This window comes from Gorilla gorilla, chromosome 19 (assembly GCF_029281585.2).
Source record: "Gorilla gorilla gorilla isolate KB3781 chromosome 19, NHGRI_mGorGor1-v2.1_pri, whole genome shotgun sequence".
In the NCBI taxonomy this organism is placed as follows: Eukaryota; Metazoa; Chordata; class Mammalia; order Primates; family Hominidae; genus Gorilla; species Gorilla gorilla.
The window spans coordinates 22,970,300-22,983,121 of NC_073243.2; the positions used below are offsets into that span (position 1 = coordinate 22,970,300).

Below are 12,822 nucleotides of genomic sequence, written 5' to 3' on the forward strand. Positions count from 1 at the left end.
GGGCAGAGAGCACATCCCAGGATGGGATGGTCAAGGTTGGGGATGAGGGCAAGTGTGACAAGGACTCCAGACCCAGAGGGTCAGGCCCACAGCATCAGTGAGTGAGCTGAGAAAATCCAGGCCAGCATCAGGTACATGGTGAGCTCCCTGGGGCTGCGGAGGTGACTTGCCATGCACCCCCTTGCACTCAGCGCAGGCTGGGCTTTGTGGCATGTCTCACCTGTGACCCACAGACTGGCCTGATCTTGCCGCTTTTTTACTGCCTTTCAAGGCACTCCTTCCCCAGCCTGAGTTCCACGGTCGCCCTCACAATCTCTCCCTCACAGGCTCCTCAACCCCTGCTTTCCTCCTCTCTCTGTCGCATCTGCTGCTCTGGCTAGATCCAGCTCCTCTTCCCCTCTGTCCCTGCGCGGCCCATGCACTGAGCATGGCCGGAGAAGAACACATCCACACCGACTGGATGCGCTTTAAGTCCATGATCATGAACCTCAAGGAGGCCCCTAAGGCTTCCAGACAACCATGCTGCACTCTCCCGCCCTCCTAGACATTTTCTTGACTTTTCCCACCTTCACTTCCTGCCTCCCACCCCAAACTCTCAACACAGCAACCAGAGAGGTCCCGCTCTGTCACTCACTGCGGCTGGACCGCAGTGGCAGTGATCTTGGCTTACTGCAGCCTCAACCTCCCGGGCTCAAGCCATCCTCGCATCTTAGCCTCTGGAGTAGCTGGGACTACAGGCCTGCGCCACCATGCCCGGCTAATTTTTGTATTTTTTGTAGAGGCGGGGTCCCACCATGTTGCCCAGGCTGGTCTCGAACTCCTGGGCTCAAGTGATCCTCCCACCTCAGCCTCCTAAAGTGCTGGGATTATAGGTGTGAGCCACTGTGCCCAGCCTGAGAGGTCCTTTTAAAGTGGATGCCATTGTGATGGGCTCCCCATGGCTGGCGTCACCTCCCACCACACAGCCCCCACTCCACTCCAACCACGCAGGCCTCATTGCCCTCCCCAAACCCCCTGGCACGTCTCACCTCAGGGCCTTTGCGTGGCCATGCCTTCTGCTGGAAGCCTACTCCCCGGCGTGTGCACCTGGCCATCTCTCACCTCCTTCAAACTTCACCTCAATGCGACCTTGATCTTCTTATTTAATACTTCAAACTACCCCTCAACACTCCCAGTCTCCCTTACCCTCCTCAGAGTATCCTATTTTTCCTTGGCACTGCCGTCTTTGCTATACTAGATAATTTACTTATTTGTTATGTTTTTGGTTCATAATCTGCCCATGAATTCACAATCCCATGTTAGAAAATAAAATCCCCAAGGGCAGATATATTTGTCCATTTTGCTCAGTAATGCATCCCAATGATTAAAATGCATAGTTGGCGAACAATAAATATTTGTTAAGAAGAATGAATAAGCAAGTGAGTGAATGAATGAGTAAATAGTTTGTGCTTCTGTGAAGGTGAGGCTACCAACCAGTCATTAGGTTGGAGACATTATTACCAGGCAACCAGCAGAGGGCGCCAGCTTCCTAAATTTGAACTGTGAGGGCTAAGGGCAGGGTCTGAGTCCTAGACCCCCACGTTTATTCCCCAGGATCCCTGTATTCATCTCTTCACTCTCATACAAAACCCATTTTGGGCTGGGCGCGGTGGCTGACACCTGTAATCCCAGTACTTTGGGAGGCCGAGGAGGATGATCACCTGAGATCAGGAGTTCGAGACCAGCCTGGCCAACATGGTGAAACCCCGTGTCTACTAAAAATACAATAATTAGCCAGGTGTGGTGGCGAGCACCTGTAATCTCAGCTACTCAGGAGGCTGAGGCAGGAGAATCGCTTGAACCTGGGGGTCAGAGGTTGCAGTGAGCCGAGATTGTGCCATCGCACTCTGGCCTAGGTGACAAGAATAAGACTTCATCTCAAAAAAAAAAAAAAAAATTCCATTTGGCTTTCCCACCGAGAGAGAGAAAAATACAGAGAGAGAGAGAGAGAGAGAGAGAGAGAGAGAGAGAGGAGAAAAAGATCACTCTTCTTTTGAAATATTCCCAAGTCAATCCCTTTCTTCCTCCCGTTCTCCCACCAGGTCTTGGATCGGGAGGGCCAAATGGACAATCCATGTAGTAGCTGGCTTGCAGATGCCTACTGGGATAACATCACAGAGCTAGACAAACTGACCAACTTCCACGGACTCATGAACTCCTTTGAGCAGTACCCTCGTGACTGGCACCTGTGGTATACCAATGCTGCCCCGGAGAAGGCGATGCTGCCAGGTACCAGGCGTCTGTGCCCCACTCTCACTTTTCTCCTTCCCTCCATTCAGCCACATGCCGGCCCTTCCCATTGTCCTCTATCCCCTCTCCCAGCTGGTGCCCGCCTCCTGGCCCGGAGCACATTCCCGGCAGGTGCCCCTTTGTCTGGATTCCCCGCTCTTCCAGACTCTCTCCCTCTCCCTGCAATGACTCACCTCATCCCCAGGTGAGTGGGAAAATGCCTGCAATGAAATGCAACGGATGCTGATCGTTCGCTCCCTGCGCCAGGACCGCGTGGCCTTCTGCGTGACCTCCTTCATCGTCACCAACCTTGGCTCCCGCTTCATCGAGCCGCCTGTGCTGAATATGAAGTCGGTCGGTGGCTCGGCTTCCTTGTCCCCACGGCCCATGGGTCTTTCCTGCCTCCCTCGCTCTGTTTCAGTCTCCTTCATCTCTCTCTCCCACGTTGGTCATGTGGCCTTCTGCCTGATGCTCTATACCTGTGCTTCTGGCAGGTGCTGGAGGATTCAACCCCACGATCCCCACTCGTGTTCATCCTTTCCCCTGGTGTGGACCCCACCAGTGCCCTGCTGCAGCTGGCAGAGCACATGGGCATGGCCCAGTGCTTCCACGCCCTGTCCCTGGGCCAGGGCCAGGCCCCCATCGCTGCTCGGCTCCTCCGAGAGGGTGTGACTCAGGGTTGGTGTCCATCCTTTCTTCCACCCCCATCTTCAGCCCAGTCCTTGTCCCTAGAACCTCCAACCTCAAATACACTACTGTCCCTGTACCTCCCACTTCTACAGAGGGCCCCAGAAGTGGCAGATCTGAGTGTTAGGCCCCCCCAGCACCCCCACGCCAACACCAGGTGGAAAGCATGAGGACAGGCAGGGCTTAGGAAATGATTCCCACTGACCCTGGCATCTCCTTGCAGGACATTGGGTGTTCCTGGCAAACTGCCACCTGTCACTGTCTTGGATGCCTAATCTGGACAAGCTGGTGGAGCAGCTGCAGGTGGAGGATCCTCATCCATCCTTCCGCCTCTGGCTCAGCTCCATCCCCCACCCAGACTTCCCTATCTCAATCTTGCAGGTCAGCATCAAGATGACCACAGAGCCACCAAAGGTATGTGGCCATAGAGAGCCAGCATCATCAGGGCCATCTGGTCCACCTTACCTCCTGCTAGCACCAGAGAGAGGGCTTAACCAACAACATTATTTGATTGTCCTCAAAAAATTCCACCTCATTCCTCTCCTGTTTGTGCCAAACTCCTAGAACACCATAATAATAGCTAACATTTCTTGAGTGATTATCATGTGCCAGGCACTGTTCTAAGTTCTTTACATTTATTAACTCGTTTAATATGCGTGTGTGCACACACACACCCTATAAGGTGAATACTGTTACCCCCATTTTAAAGATAGGAAATGAGATACAGAAAGAGTAAATAAGTATTCCAGAGCCAGAGTTTGGGTAGTTGGGTCCCCAAATTCATTCTTTTATACCTCAGAACCTTCCTGCCTCCCATCATTTCCTTACATCCTCTTCCGAATGTCACACTTCCTGCCTCTTTGCCTTTCCTTTCCTCCGACTCTACTGAAATTTTTATCTCCAATATCACAAGCTCATCACCAAATGCAATCATCACCACCCTCTAAAATCTGCCGTGTCACTGTGCTTCACCCACTCACCCCTGCTTAAACTATTTTAGTAGCTTTTCATTGCGCTTGGTCGAGATCAAAATCCTTTTTGCTCACCCTGTGAAAAGCACATGGACCAGTATGTATCATCCTCAACAGATAAGAGCTGTTTGAATCACACATGGGTGCCTTTCATCATTATTAATCCTCCTTGGCCACTTGGGGCAGCTGTCACAGTCGACCGTCCCTTTCCCTGGCTCCCTGACACATCACTCCTGCTTTCCCCCGTCTTTTGGCATATCATTTATTACTTCAGTGTTTCTTTTTCCTCTGCCTGTGGCCAGATTGCAATACTTACTCCTTAACCTAAGGACTAAGAGGGGAGGGCCAAAGAGGGGAGGGACCCTCGGTCCTGGCCCAGCGTTTCTCATTCTACTTTCTCCTTTCACAAGTTGTTGGAGAAATTGTCCTTTTCATGATTTCAACTCTAATCCCATCTCTGGCACCAGCCCCAAAGTCAGTTCCAGCTCTGAATTGCCATCAGATTACAAAGCACTTCTTGGCACACCAGCACCATAATAGCAACTCGTTTCACACTTTTCTGTCCCAACCCCCAAGACTCAGAATGTGATTACGTTTAGAGGCAGGATATTTTTTTAGAAAGCGTCTTGGCCAGGCATGGTGGCTCAGGCCGGGTGTGATGGCTCACACCTGTAATCCTAGCATTTGGGGAGGCTGAGGCAGGTGGATCACCTGAGCTCAGGAAGGTTAGATATGGAGTTCAGGTATGATAACCCTGGCTAGAGGTGGAGGTTGCAGGGAGCCGAGATCATGCTGTTACACTGCAGCCTGGGCTCCGCCTCCCAGGTTCAAGCAGTTCTCCTACCTCAGCCACCTGAGTAGCTGGGACTACAGGTGTGCACCACTACGCCCTGCTAATTTTTGCATTTTTAGTAGAGACAGGGTTTCACCATGGTGGCCAGGCTGGTCTCGAACTCCTGACCTCACGTGATCCACCCACCTTGGCTTCCCAAAGTGCTGGGATTACAGGGATTACAGGTGTGAGCCACCGCGCCCAGCCTGAGTTTTACTTCAAATAAGAAAGTCCCTGTATTCACAGCCCCCAGTTGCCAGTTTGGGGTATAGTCCTGGAGTATATTCCTGGGTCACTTCCTGCTATCCAGTCTTTTAAAAAAGCTAGATATTAAGTAGGTACAAAAGAAGATTTATAAAATATATGCAAGTTATAAAGGATCATGATTCCTTGAATATCTGTGTGCCCATCATCTTTTTTTTTTTTTTTTTTTTTTTTTTGAGATGGAGCCTCGCTCTGTCACCCAGGCTGGAGCGCAGTGGCGCCATCTCAGCTCACTGAAACATCCGCCTCCCAGATTCAAGAGATTCTCCTGCCTCAGCCTCCGAGTAGCTGGGATTAAAGGTGCCCGCCACCACACCTGGCTAATTTTTGTATTTTTAGTAGAGATGGAGTTTCACCATGTTGGCCAGGCTGGTCTTGAACTCCTGACCTCAGGCGATCTGCCTCCTCTCGGCCTCCCAAAGTGCTGGGATTACAGGCATGAGTCACCGCACCCGGCCCATCATCCTTTTAAGAAAGAAAAATCCCAGCATTTTCTTTGAAGTCCCAGTGTGCCTCCTCCCAATCTCATCACTTTCCCTCCCCACTCAGAGGAAACCACTCTTCTGAATCTTGTATTTGTCATTTTCTTTATAATGTTTTTCTTTTCCTCTGGTGTTAGGGATTCTTTTTCATTGTAATGCAAAAGTTTGTACTGCTAATGCAACCATTGCTATATATGTTTCTCTGCAACTTGCTTTTTTCATTCAACATTATGTGCTTGACATTCATTCATGATGTTATTCGCGTTTTGTAGTTCTTCATATATTCCAGATCCTAATCCTTTGTCAGTTATGTGTTTTGTGGTTTGTCTCTTCTCTTTTATGCTGTTTTTTGGTGAAGAGAAATTCTTAATTTTTATGAGGTTGAATTTAGCTATCTTTCCTTTTTTAAATGGTTTGTGCTCCTTTGTCTTGTTCAAGAAATCCTTGCTTACTTTAAGATTGTAAAAGTACTCTCCTATACTTGCCTTCCAAAAAATTTATAATTTGACTTTCACATTTAAGTTTTTAATCACTTGGAATTCATTTTTGTGACTGTGGTATGAGGTAGAAGTCCAATTTTCTTTGGTTTTGTTTTGCTTTTTTTGAGACAGAGTCTTGCTCTGTCACCCAGGCTGGAGTGCAGTGGCATGATCTCAGCTCACTGCAACCTCTGCCTCCCAGGTTCAAGCGATTCTCCTGCCTCAGTCTCCTGAGTAGCTGAGATTACAGGCACCTGCCACCCTACCCAGCTAATTTTGTTATTTTTTGTAGAGACGGGGTTTCACCATGTTGACCAGACTGGTCTCGAGCTTCTGACCTCAGGTGATCCACCCGCCTCAGCCTTCCAAACTGTTGGGATTACAGGCTGATCAGCCACTGCGCCCAGCCAATTTTATTTTTTTCTACATGGATAACCAATTCTCCCAGTACCACTTCTCAAATACTGCGAAAGTACTTTTCTGATCTGTAGTGCCTGCTCAGCCTTCAATCATGTTTCCATATATGTGTGGGTTTCAGGGTCCTTTATTCTGTTCATTGGTCAAATTGTTTTATCCTGGAATCAATACTTTAGTCTTTGTTTGTTTGTTTGGGATGGAGTCTCACTCTGTGGCCCAGACTGGAGTGCACTGGCACCATCTTGGCTCACTGCAACCTCTGCCTCCCAGGCTCTAGCAATCCTTCCACCTGCACCTCACAGGTGTGTGCCACCACTCTGGCTAATTTTTGTGTTTTTTTGTAGAGACTGGATTTCACCATGTTGGCCAGGCTGGTCCTGGACTCCTGGACTTAAGCTGTCCTCCCACTTCAGCCTCCCAAACTGCTGGGATTACAGGTGTAACCCACAGTGCCATGCTGATATACTTTAGTCTTAATTACCATATAGCTTTATAATAATTCTTGATGGCTGGTAAGGCACATCCTCTTACCGTATTCTTCTTCAGGCTATTCTTGACCTTTTATTCTTCAATATAAATTTTAGAATTTGTTTGTTCTATTAAAAAAATTCTATTCATCAGTTTGGGGAAAATTGACATCCTTAGAACAATGAAACTCCTAATCTTTAAGTATATTTCTCCATTTATTCATTTTTTCCTCTTTTTTTTTTAGAGAGAGAGGGTCTTGCTCTATAGCCCAGGTTGGAGTGCAGTGGTACAATCATAGCACAATGGGATTGCGGGTGGCATGAGCCACTGTTCCCAGCCTCCATTTATTATTTATTTTAATAAAATTCTGTAATGTTCTTTTTTTATTTGTTATTTTTTAAATAGAGACAGAGTCTTCTTATGTTGCCTGGGTTGGTCTCAAACTCCTAGGCTCAAGTGATCCTCCCATCTTGGCCTCCCAAAGTGCTGAGATTACAGGTGTGAGCCACTATGCCTGGCCTAAAATTCTGTAATTTTCTCCATAAATAATCATACATTTTAATTGGATTTATTTCTTGGTACTTGACATATCTTGATGTCATAAGTGGCATTTTTTAAAAAGTCATGTTATTTTTGTTACTGCTATCCAGTATTCCTCAAGTTTCTCACTATTCCATTCTGTCAGTCATAGATAAGTCTTTTTAAAACGCTGTTTGAACAGATCGCTGTCCTACTCAAGATAGAGACTGGCTCCATGATGCCCGGTGAATCAAGTCCAAATGGCTCAAACATCCATTATTCTTTTTTTTTTTTTTTTGAGACAGAGTCTTGCTCTGTCACCCAGGCTAGAGTGCAGTGGCGCTCTGCAACCTCCTCCTCCTGGGTTCAAGCGATTCTCCTGCCTCAGCCTCCCGAGTAGCTGGGACTACAGGCGCGTGTCACCACGCCTGGCTAATTTTTGTATTTTTAGTAGAGAGGGGTTTCACCATATTGGCCAGGCTGGTCTCAAACTCCTGACCTCCTGATCTGCCCACCTCGGCCTCCCAAAGTGCTGGGATTACAGGCGTGAGCCAGCGCGCCTGGCCACACATCCATTACTCTTATTGCATCTCCATCTATCCACGGCCCTTCTCTTCCCACCTGAGCACTTGCACTTGACTTCAGCCAGGCTTACCCTGTCACTTTATTCTGTCCTCGGTGCCTTTATTCAATTCCTTCCATCTCCAGGAAAGCAAGACTCTCCTCTCAAGCCTAGTCATATCCTTCCCATTTGGAAGGCTTAGTTCAAATCCCAGCTTGCTCATGGAGACTAATAATGCCAATCACATAGACTGTTCTTCCTTGATGATATATTATGGCCTTTTTAATCTACACTAACCTTTGCACGCAATTCTGTACATTTTTGTTAGTTGCATGTATATGTACTTATCTTTGTTCATATTTTCTGGCACCCCAAATTGTGCTGGCCTACCTACCACTGAGAACATCAGGGCTGAGAGGATCAAAAGTGGTGGGATGGCTGGGTGCGGTGGCTCACACCTGTAATCCCAGCACTTTGGGGAGCCGAGGCGGGTGGATTGCTTGAGGTCAGGAGTTTGAGACCAGCCTGGCCAACATAGTGAAACCCTGTCTCTACTAAAAATACAAAAAATTAGCGGGGCATGGTGGCGGGCGCCTGTAATCACAGCTACCTGGGAGGCTGGGGCAGGAGAATCGCTTGAATCCAGGAGGCAGAGGTTGCAGTGAGCTGAGATCACACCATTGCACTCCAGCCTGGGCAACAACAGCGAAACTCCGTCTCAAAAAAAAAAAAAAAAAAAAAAAAGTGGTGGGACAAGAAGGCAGGGCTGCCGCAAGCCCATACAATGCCTATCTGTGAATTAGAGAAAGGCACTCAGCCTTGTGGAAGAATGATGCAGATCTTGGCATGTAGATCAACGGCTACATTTCAGCCTCCACTCACCCTTTCAGCCAGTGCCTTTGTGCAATGAAGAACCTCCACAACTGTACATGGCAGTGCTAGTGGCAGGTCTGAGTGTGATGCATGTCACCCCATCTTTGTATTTCACTGTCCCCAGGGCCTAAAGGCCAACATGACGCGTCTTTACCAACTGATGTCAGAACCACAGTTTTCCCGCTGCTCCAAACCTGCCAGATATAAGAAGCTGCTGTTTTCACTCTGTTTCTTCCACTCTGTGTTACTTGAACGCAAAAAGTTCCTGCAGCTTGGCTGGAACATCATCTATGGCTTCAATGACTCCGACTTTGAGGTTTGTATTAGCCAGGGGTCCTCATCCCAGCCCTCTCTCCTTACACGTCCTACCCCATGGCTCCCCTGTGGGAATATCCGTGGACACAAAGCCTGTGTTGAAGCCTCATTGGCAGATTTCCTGCCATAACTCTGGGAATGGGGGCTTGGGCTGGGATCATGCCTAGGTGTCAGAAAACTTGCTGAGCCTCTATCTCGATGAGTACGAGGAGACACCTTGGGACGCACTTAAGTACCTCATTGCCGGCATCAACTATGGTGGACATGTCACAGATGACTGGGACCGGCGCCTGCTGACCACCTACATCAATGATTATTTCTGTGACCAGTCTCTATCAACTCCCTTCTACCGGTGAGGGGGAGGTGGCCCTGGACAGGGAGCCAGAGGTCACAAGTCAGCCAGGTGGTGGGATCAGGGGTGGGGGTAATGTTTGAGGAGAGGATGTGAGATTGGGAGAAGACAGAGTTTGTGGGATTGAGAGGGGGAGCAGGGCAGGGAGCTGGACAAATTGGACATGCATAGGTTTGGGGTCTTGGCCTGGCATTGAGGGCTGAGTCCCCACAATGTGGCAGTAATTATGCTATGACTCCCTAGGTTGTCAGCACTGGAGACTTATTTCATCCCCAAGGATGGCAGCCTCGCTTCTTACAAGGAATACATCAGCTTATTGCCTGGCATGGACCCCCCTGAGGCCTTTGGCCAGCACCCCAATGCTGATGTGGCCTCTCAGATCACTGAGGCACAAACCCTCTTTGATACTTTGCTTTCCTTGCAACCTCAGATTACACCCACCAGGGCTGGAGGCCAGACCCGGGAAGAGAAGGTAAAAAGAGCCGGGCCTGGGGGAGGGAAAGTGATGAGAAGAGGGGGCTACACTCAAGAGCTCCTGCCTGCTCAGGTCCTTGAGTTGGCCGCTGATGTGAAGCAGAAGATCCCTGAAATGATCGACTATGAGGGGACTCGAAAACTGCTAGCTCTCGACCCCTCCCCCCTCAATGTGGTCCTTCTGCAGGAGATCCAGAGATACAACACACTGATGCAGACCATCCTGTAAGACAGAGGGGGACTCTGCGGAACAGGGGAGGGTGTGAGGAGAGGCCTTCGCCTTCTGGCTAGAATGACGTTCCCAGGCCCACCTCATCTCTAACACTCCACCTCATCCTGCTCAGGTTCTCACTGACAGACCTAGAGAAAGGCATCCAGGGTCTCATCGTCATGTCTACAAGCCTGGAAGATATTTTCAATTGCATCTTTGATGCCCACGTTCCTCCGCTCTGGGGAAAGGCAAGATTATACCATTGTTGATCCTTCTCCAACAATGAGCTCCCCTCTCAATCCTGGGCCCCCCAGTCTCCTGGTTCTAGGTGGGCATAAAGCAAACTGCAGAGAGCCGAAACTTTGAAGTTAGATAGGTTCAAGGTTAAAACCTGGCTCTGCCATTCATTGACTGACTTCATACAACTTATTAACTTACAGACTCACTCAGGGCAAATTACTAACCTCTCCAAGGATGTTTCAGAGATTCCCAGTATTGTGCCTACCACTCAGTAGGTGCTTCATCATTGCTACCTGGTTAATATTACTGCGGTCATTGTTATAAATGAATAGCTGTCGTCGTATGCCTCTTTCCTAGAAGTTGGCTTTGGAGAGCTTTGTTCACCTGTAGTTGGGGAACAGGGGCTGCCACCACATAGTCTTCTCATATCTGCTTCAGGTGCTCAAAACAAGGATTTGGGCTGGACGCGGTGGCTCATGCCTGCAATCTCAGCACTTTGGGAGGCTGAGGTGGGCAGATCACCTGAGTTCAGGAGTTTGAGACCAGCCTGGTCAACATGGTGAAACCCCGTCTCTACTAAAAAAATACAAAAATTAGCTGGGCGTGGTGGTGGGTGCCTGTAATCCCAGCTACTTGGGAGGCTGAGGCAGGAGAATAGCTTAACTTGGGAGGTGGAGGTTGCAGTGAGCCAAGATCGTACCACTGCACTCCAGCCTGGGGGACAAGAGCAAAACTCTGTCTCTAAATAAATAAATAATACAGATTTGAATGCACGGCTAAATGAGTGAATACACACGCACTCCTTCCCCAGGCATACCCCTCACAAAAGCCATTGGCTGCCTGGACCCGGGACTTGGCCATGCGTGTGGAGCAGTTTGAGCTGTGGGCCAGCCGGGCCCGGCCTCCTGTGATCTTCTGGTTGTCTGGTTTCACCTTTCCCACTGGCTTCCTCACTGCTGTGCTGCAGTCTTCAGCTCGCCAAAACAACGTGAGCAATGTGCAAAGTGTGAGGGGGGGATGTATGCTGGGGCCATGTATGTGTTCTCCTCTTCAGGGTCCTCTCTTATTCTCACCTTCAACCCCCAGGTTTCAGTGGACAGCCTCTCCTGGGAGTTTATCGTTTCCACTGTGGATGACAGCAACCTAGTGTATCCCCCCAAGGTGGGAGCCAGTTGTGCTTGGGGCTCTGAGCAAAAGAGGGTACTGGAAATAATTGGACGAAAAGGGAGGAGAGAGGGAGCAGGTCAGGGGCGCTGGCAATTGAAGTCTAGCTTCTCCCAGACCTGCTCCCATTTCTCCCCAGGATGGTGTCTGGGTCCGGGGCCTGTACCTGGAAGGTGCTGGCTGGGACCGGAAGAACTCCTGCTTGGTGGAGGCAGAGCCCATGCAGCTTGTCTGCCTCATGCCCACGATCCACTTCCGGCCTGCAGAGAGCCGCAAGAAGAGCGCCAAGGGTGGGACAGCTCCCCAGGCAGGACTTGCCTGCCCCGTCCCTAGTTTGGAACTTAACCCATTCTCTGCTCCAGCCCATCCCACACCGGCTCCTGCCCTGCTCCTGCCCTGCTCTCCCGGAGGCTCCAGGGGTCTGACTTCTCCTCTCCTTTCCCCCAGGCATGTACTCCTGCCCCTGCTATTACTATCCCAACCGGGCAGGCAGCTCAGACCGAGCCTCCTTTGTCATCGGCATTGACCTGCGGTCTGGGGCCATGACACCTGATCATTGGATCAAGAGGGGCACTGCTCTACTCATGAGCCTGGACAGCTGAGACCTCCTCCTCTTCTCCGCTTGAGAGAGAGGGTCAGGGACTCCAGGAGCTAAGACAGATGTTGCACCTAGGACTGAGGCTGGACCTCACTCAGACTTTGACCTTGGCCGAATTTGTGTGATGTGGCCCTGGAGATACCTAGTTGTGTTAGCCATAAAAGTGAAAGAGTTGTATTGGAGCTCAGTGCTGTAAAACACCCGCGACAACAAGCCTTAAGTCTCTCAATACAATGGTGAGGGTCTGGGGAGGGAGGAAGCCCAGGCCTCACAGAGGACAGAGCTACTGCGGAGCTGCTACTGGACGGGGAAAGAAGCGAGGGAGGTGGGGCGGCCTGGAGCGGAACGGAGGCGTGGCCCTGAACGAATGGGCAGGGCGGAGCCGCCTGAAGAGGCTGTGGCTTAAGTCTCCGGGCAGGACTTCAGTGGGTGGGGCGGGGCTTACCTTAGAAGGGCGCGTGATCCAAATGGGTAGGGATTTGTCAGGCAGGGATCAGGGCTGAACCCCGTACACTGCACCCTGAAGCCCGCACCCTGAAGCCCGCACCCCGTACCCGGCATCCTAGCCGGCACCCGCCCTGAGGCGAGCGGGACCGGCAGAAGACGGGGCGGAGCCGGAGAGGGGGACTAGAGCGCGAGGAGGGGC

The 12,822-nt window shown here is 50.2% G+C and overlaps 1 protein-coding gene and 1 long non-coding RNA gene across 3 annotated transcripts in view; one reads left to right on the plus strand and one right to left on the minus strand.

Moving 5' to 3' along the window:
- The window catches only part of DNAH2 (dynein axonemal heavy chain 2), a 117,894-nt gene extending 105,541 nt beyond the window's left edge, over positions 1-12,353 (plus strand). For both annotated transcript variants that reach the window (XM_055367403.2, XM_063700590.1), the window contains 13 exons: positions 2,082-2,268; positions 2,474-2,622; positions 2,763-2,946; positions 3,179-3,369; positions 8,947-9,138; positions 9,305-9,489; positions 9,733-9,961; positions 10,037-10,188; positions 10,308-10,422; positions 11,226-11,402; positions 11,501-11,575; positions 11,718-11,868; positions 12,026-12,353. In XM_055367403.2, the coding sequence (XP_055223378.2) occupies positions 2,082-2,268; positions 2,474-2,622; positions 2,763-2,946; positions 3,179-3,369; positions 8,947-9,138; positions 9,305-9,489; positions 9,733-9,961; positions 10,037-10,188; positions 10,308-10,422; positions 11,226-11,402; positions 11,501-11,575; positions 11,718-11,868; positions 12,026-12,180 (2,142 nt within the window). In that variant the 3' untranslated portion in view covers positions 12,181-12,353. The remainder of the gene's footprint in view (positions 1-2,081; positions 2,269-2,473; positions 2,623-2,762; positions 2,947-3,178; positions 3,370-8,946; positions 9,139-9,304; positions 9,490-9,732; positions 9,962-10,036; positions 10,189-10,307; positions 10,423-11,225; positions 11,403-11,500; positions 11,576-11,717; positions 11,869-12,025) is intronic.
- Positions 11,482-12,764, minus strand: LOC129528020 (uncharacterized). Its single transcript, XR_008673148.2, has 3 exons — positions 12,622-12,764; positions 11,745-11,838; positions 11,482-11,617 (listed from the first exon to the last, which is right to left on the minus strand). It is a non-coding gene; the product is annotated as an uncharacterized lncRNA (long non-coding RNA).
- Positions 12,765-12,822: the final 58 nt, after the last annotated feature.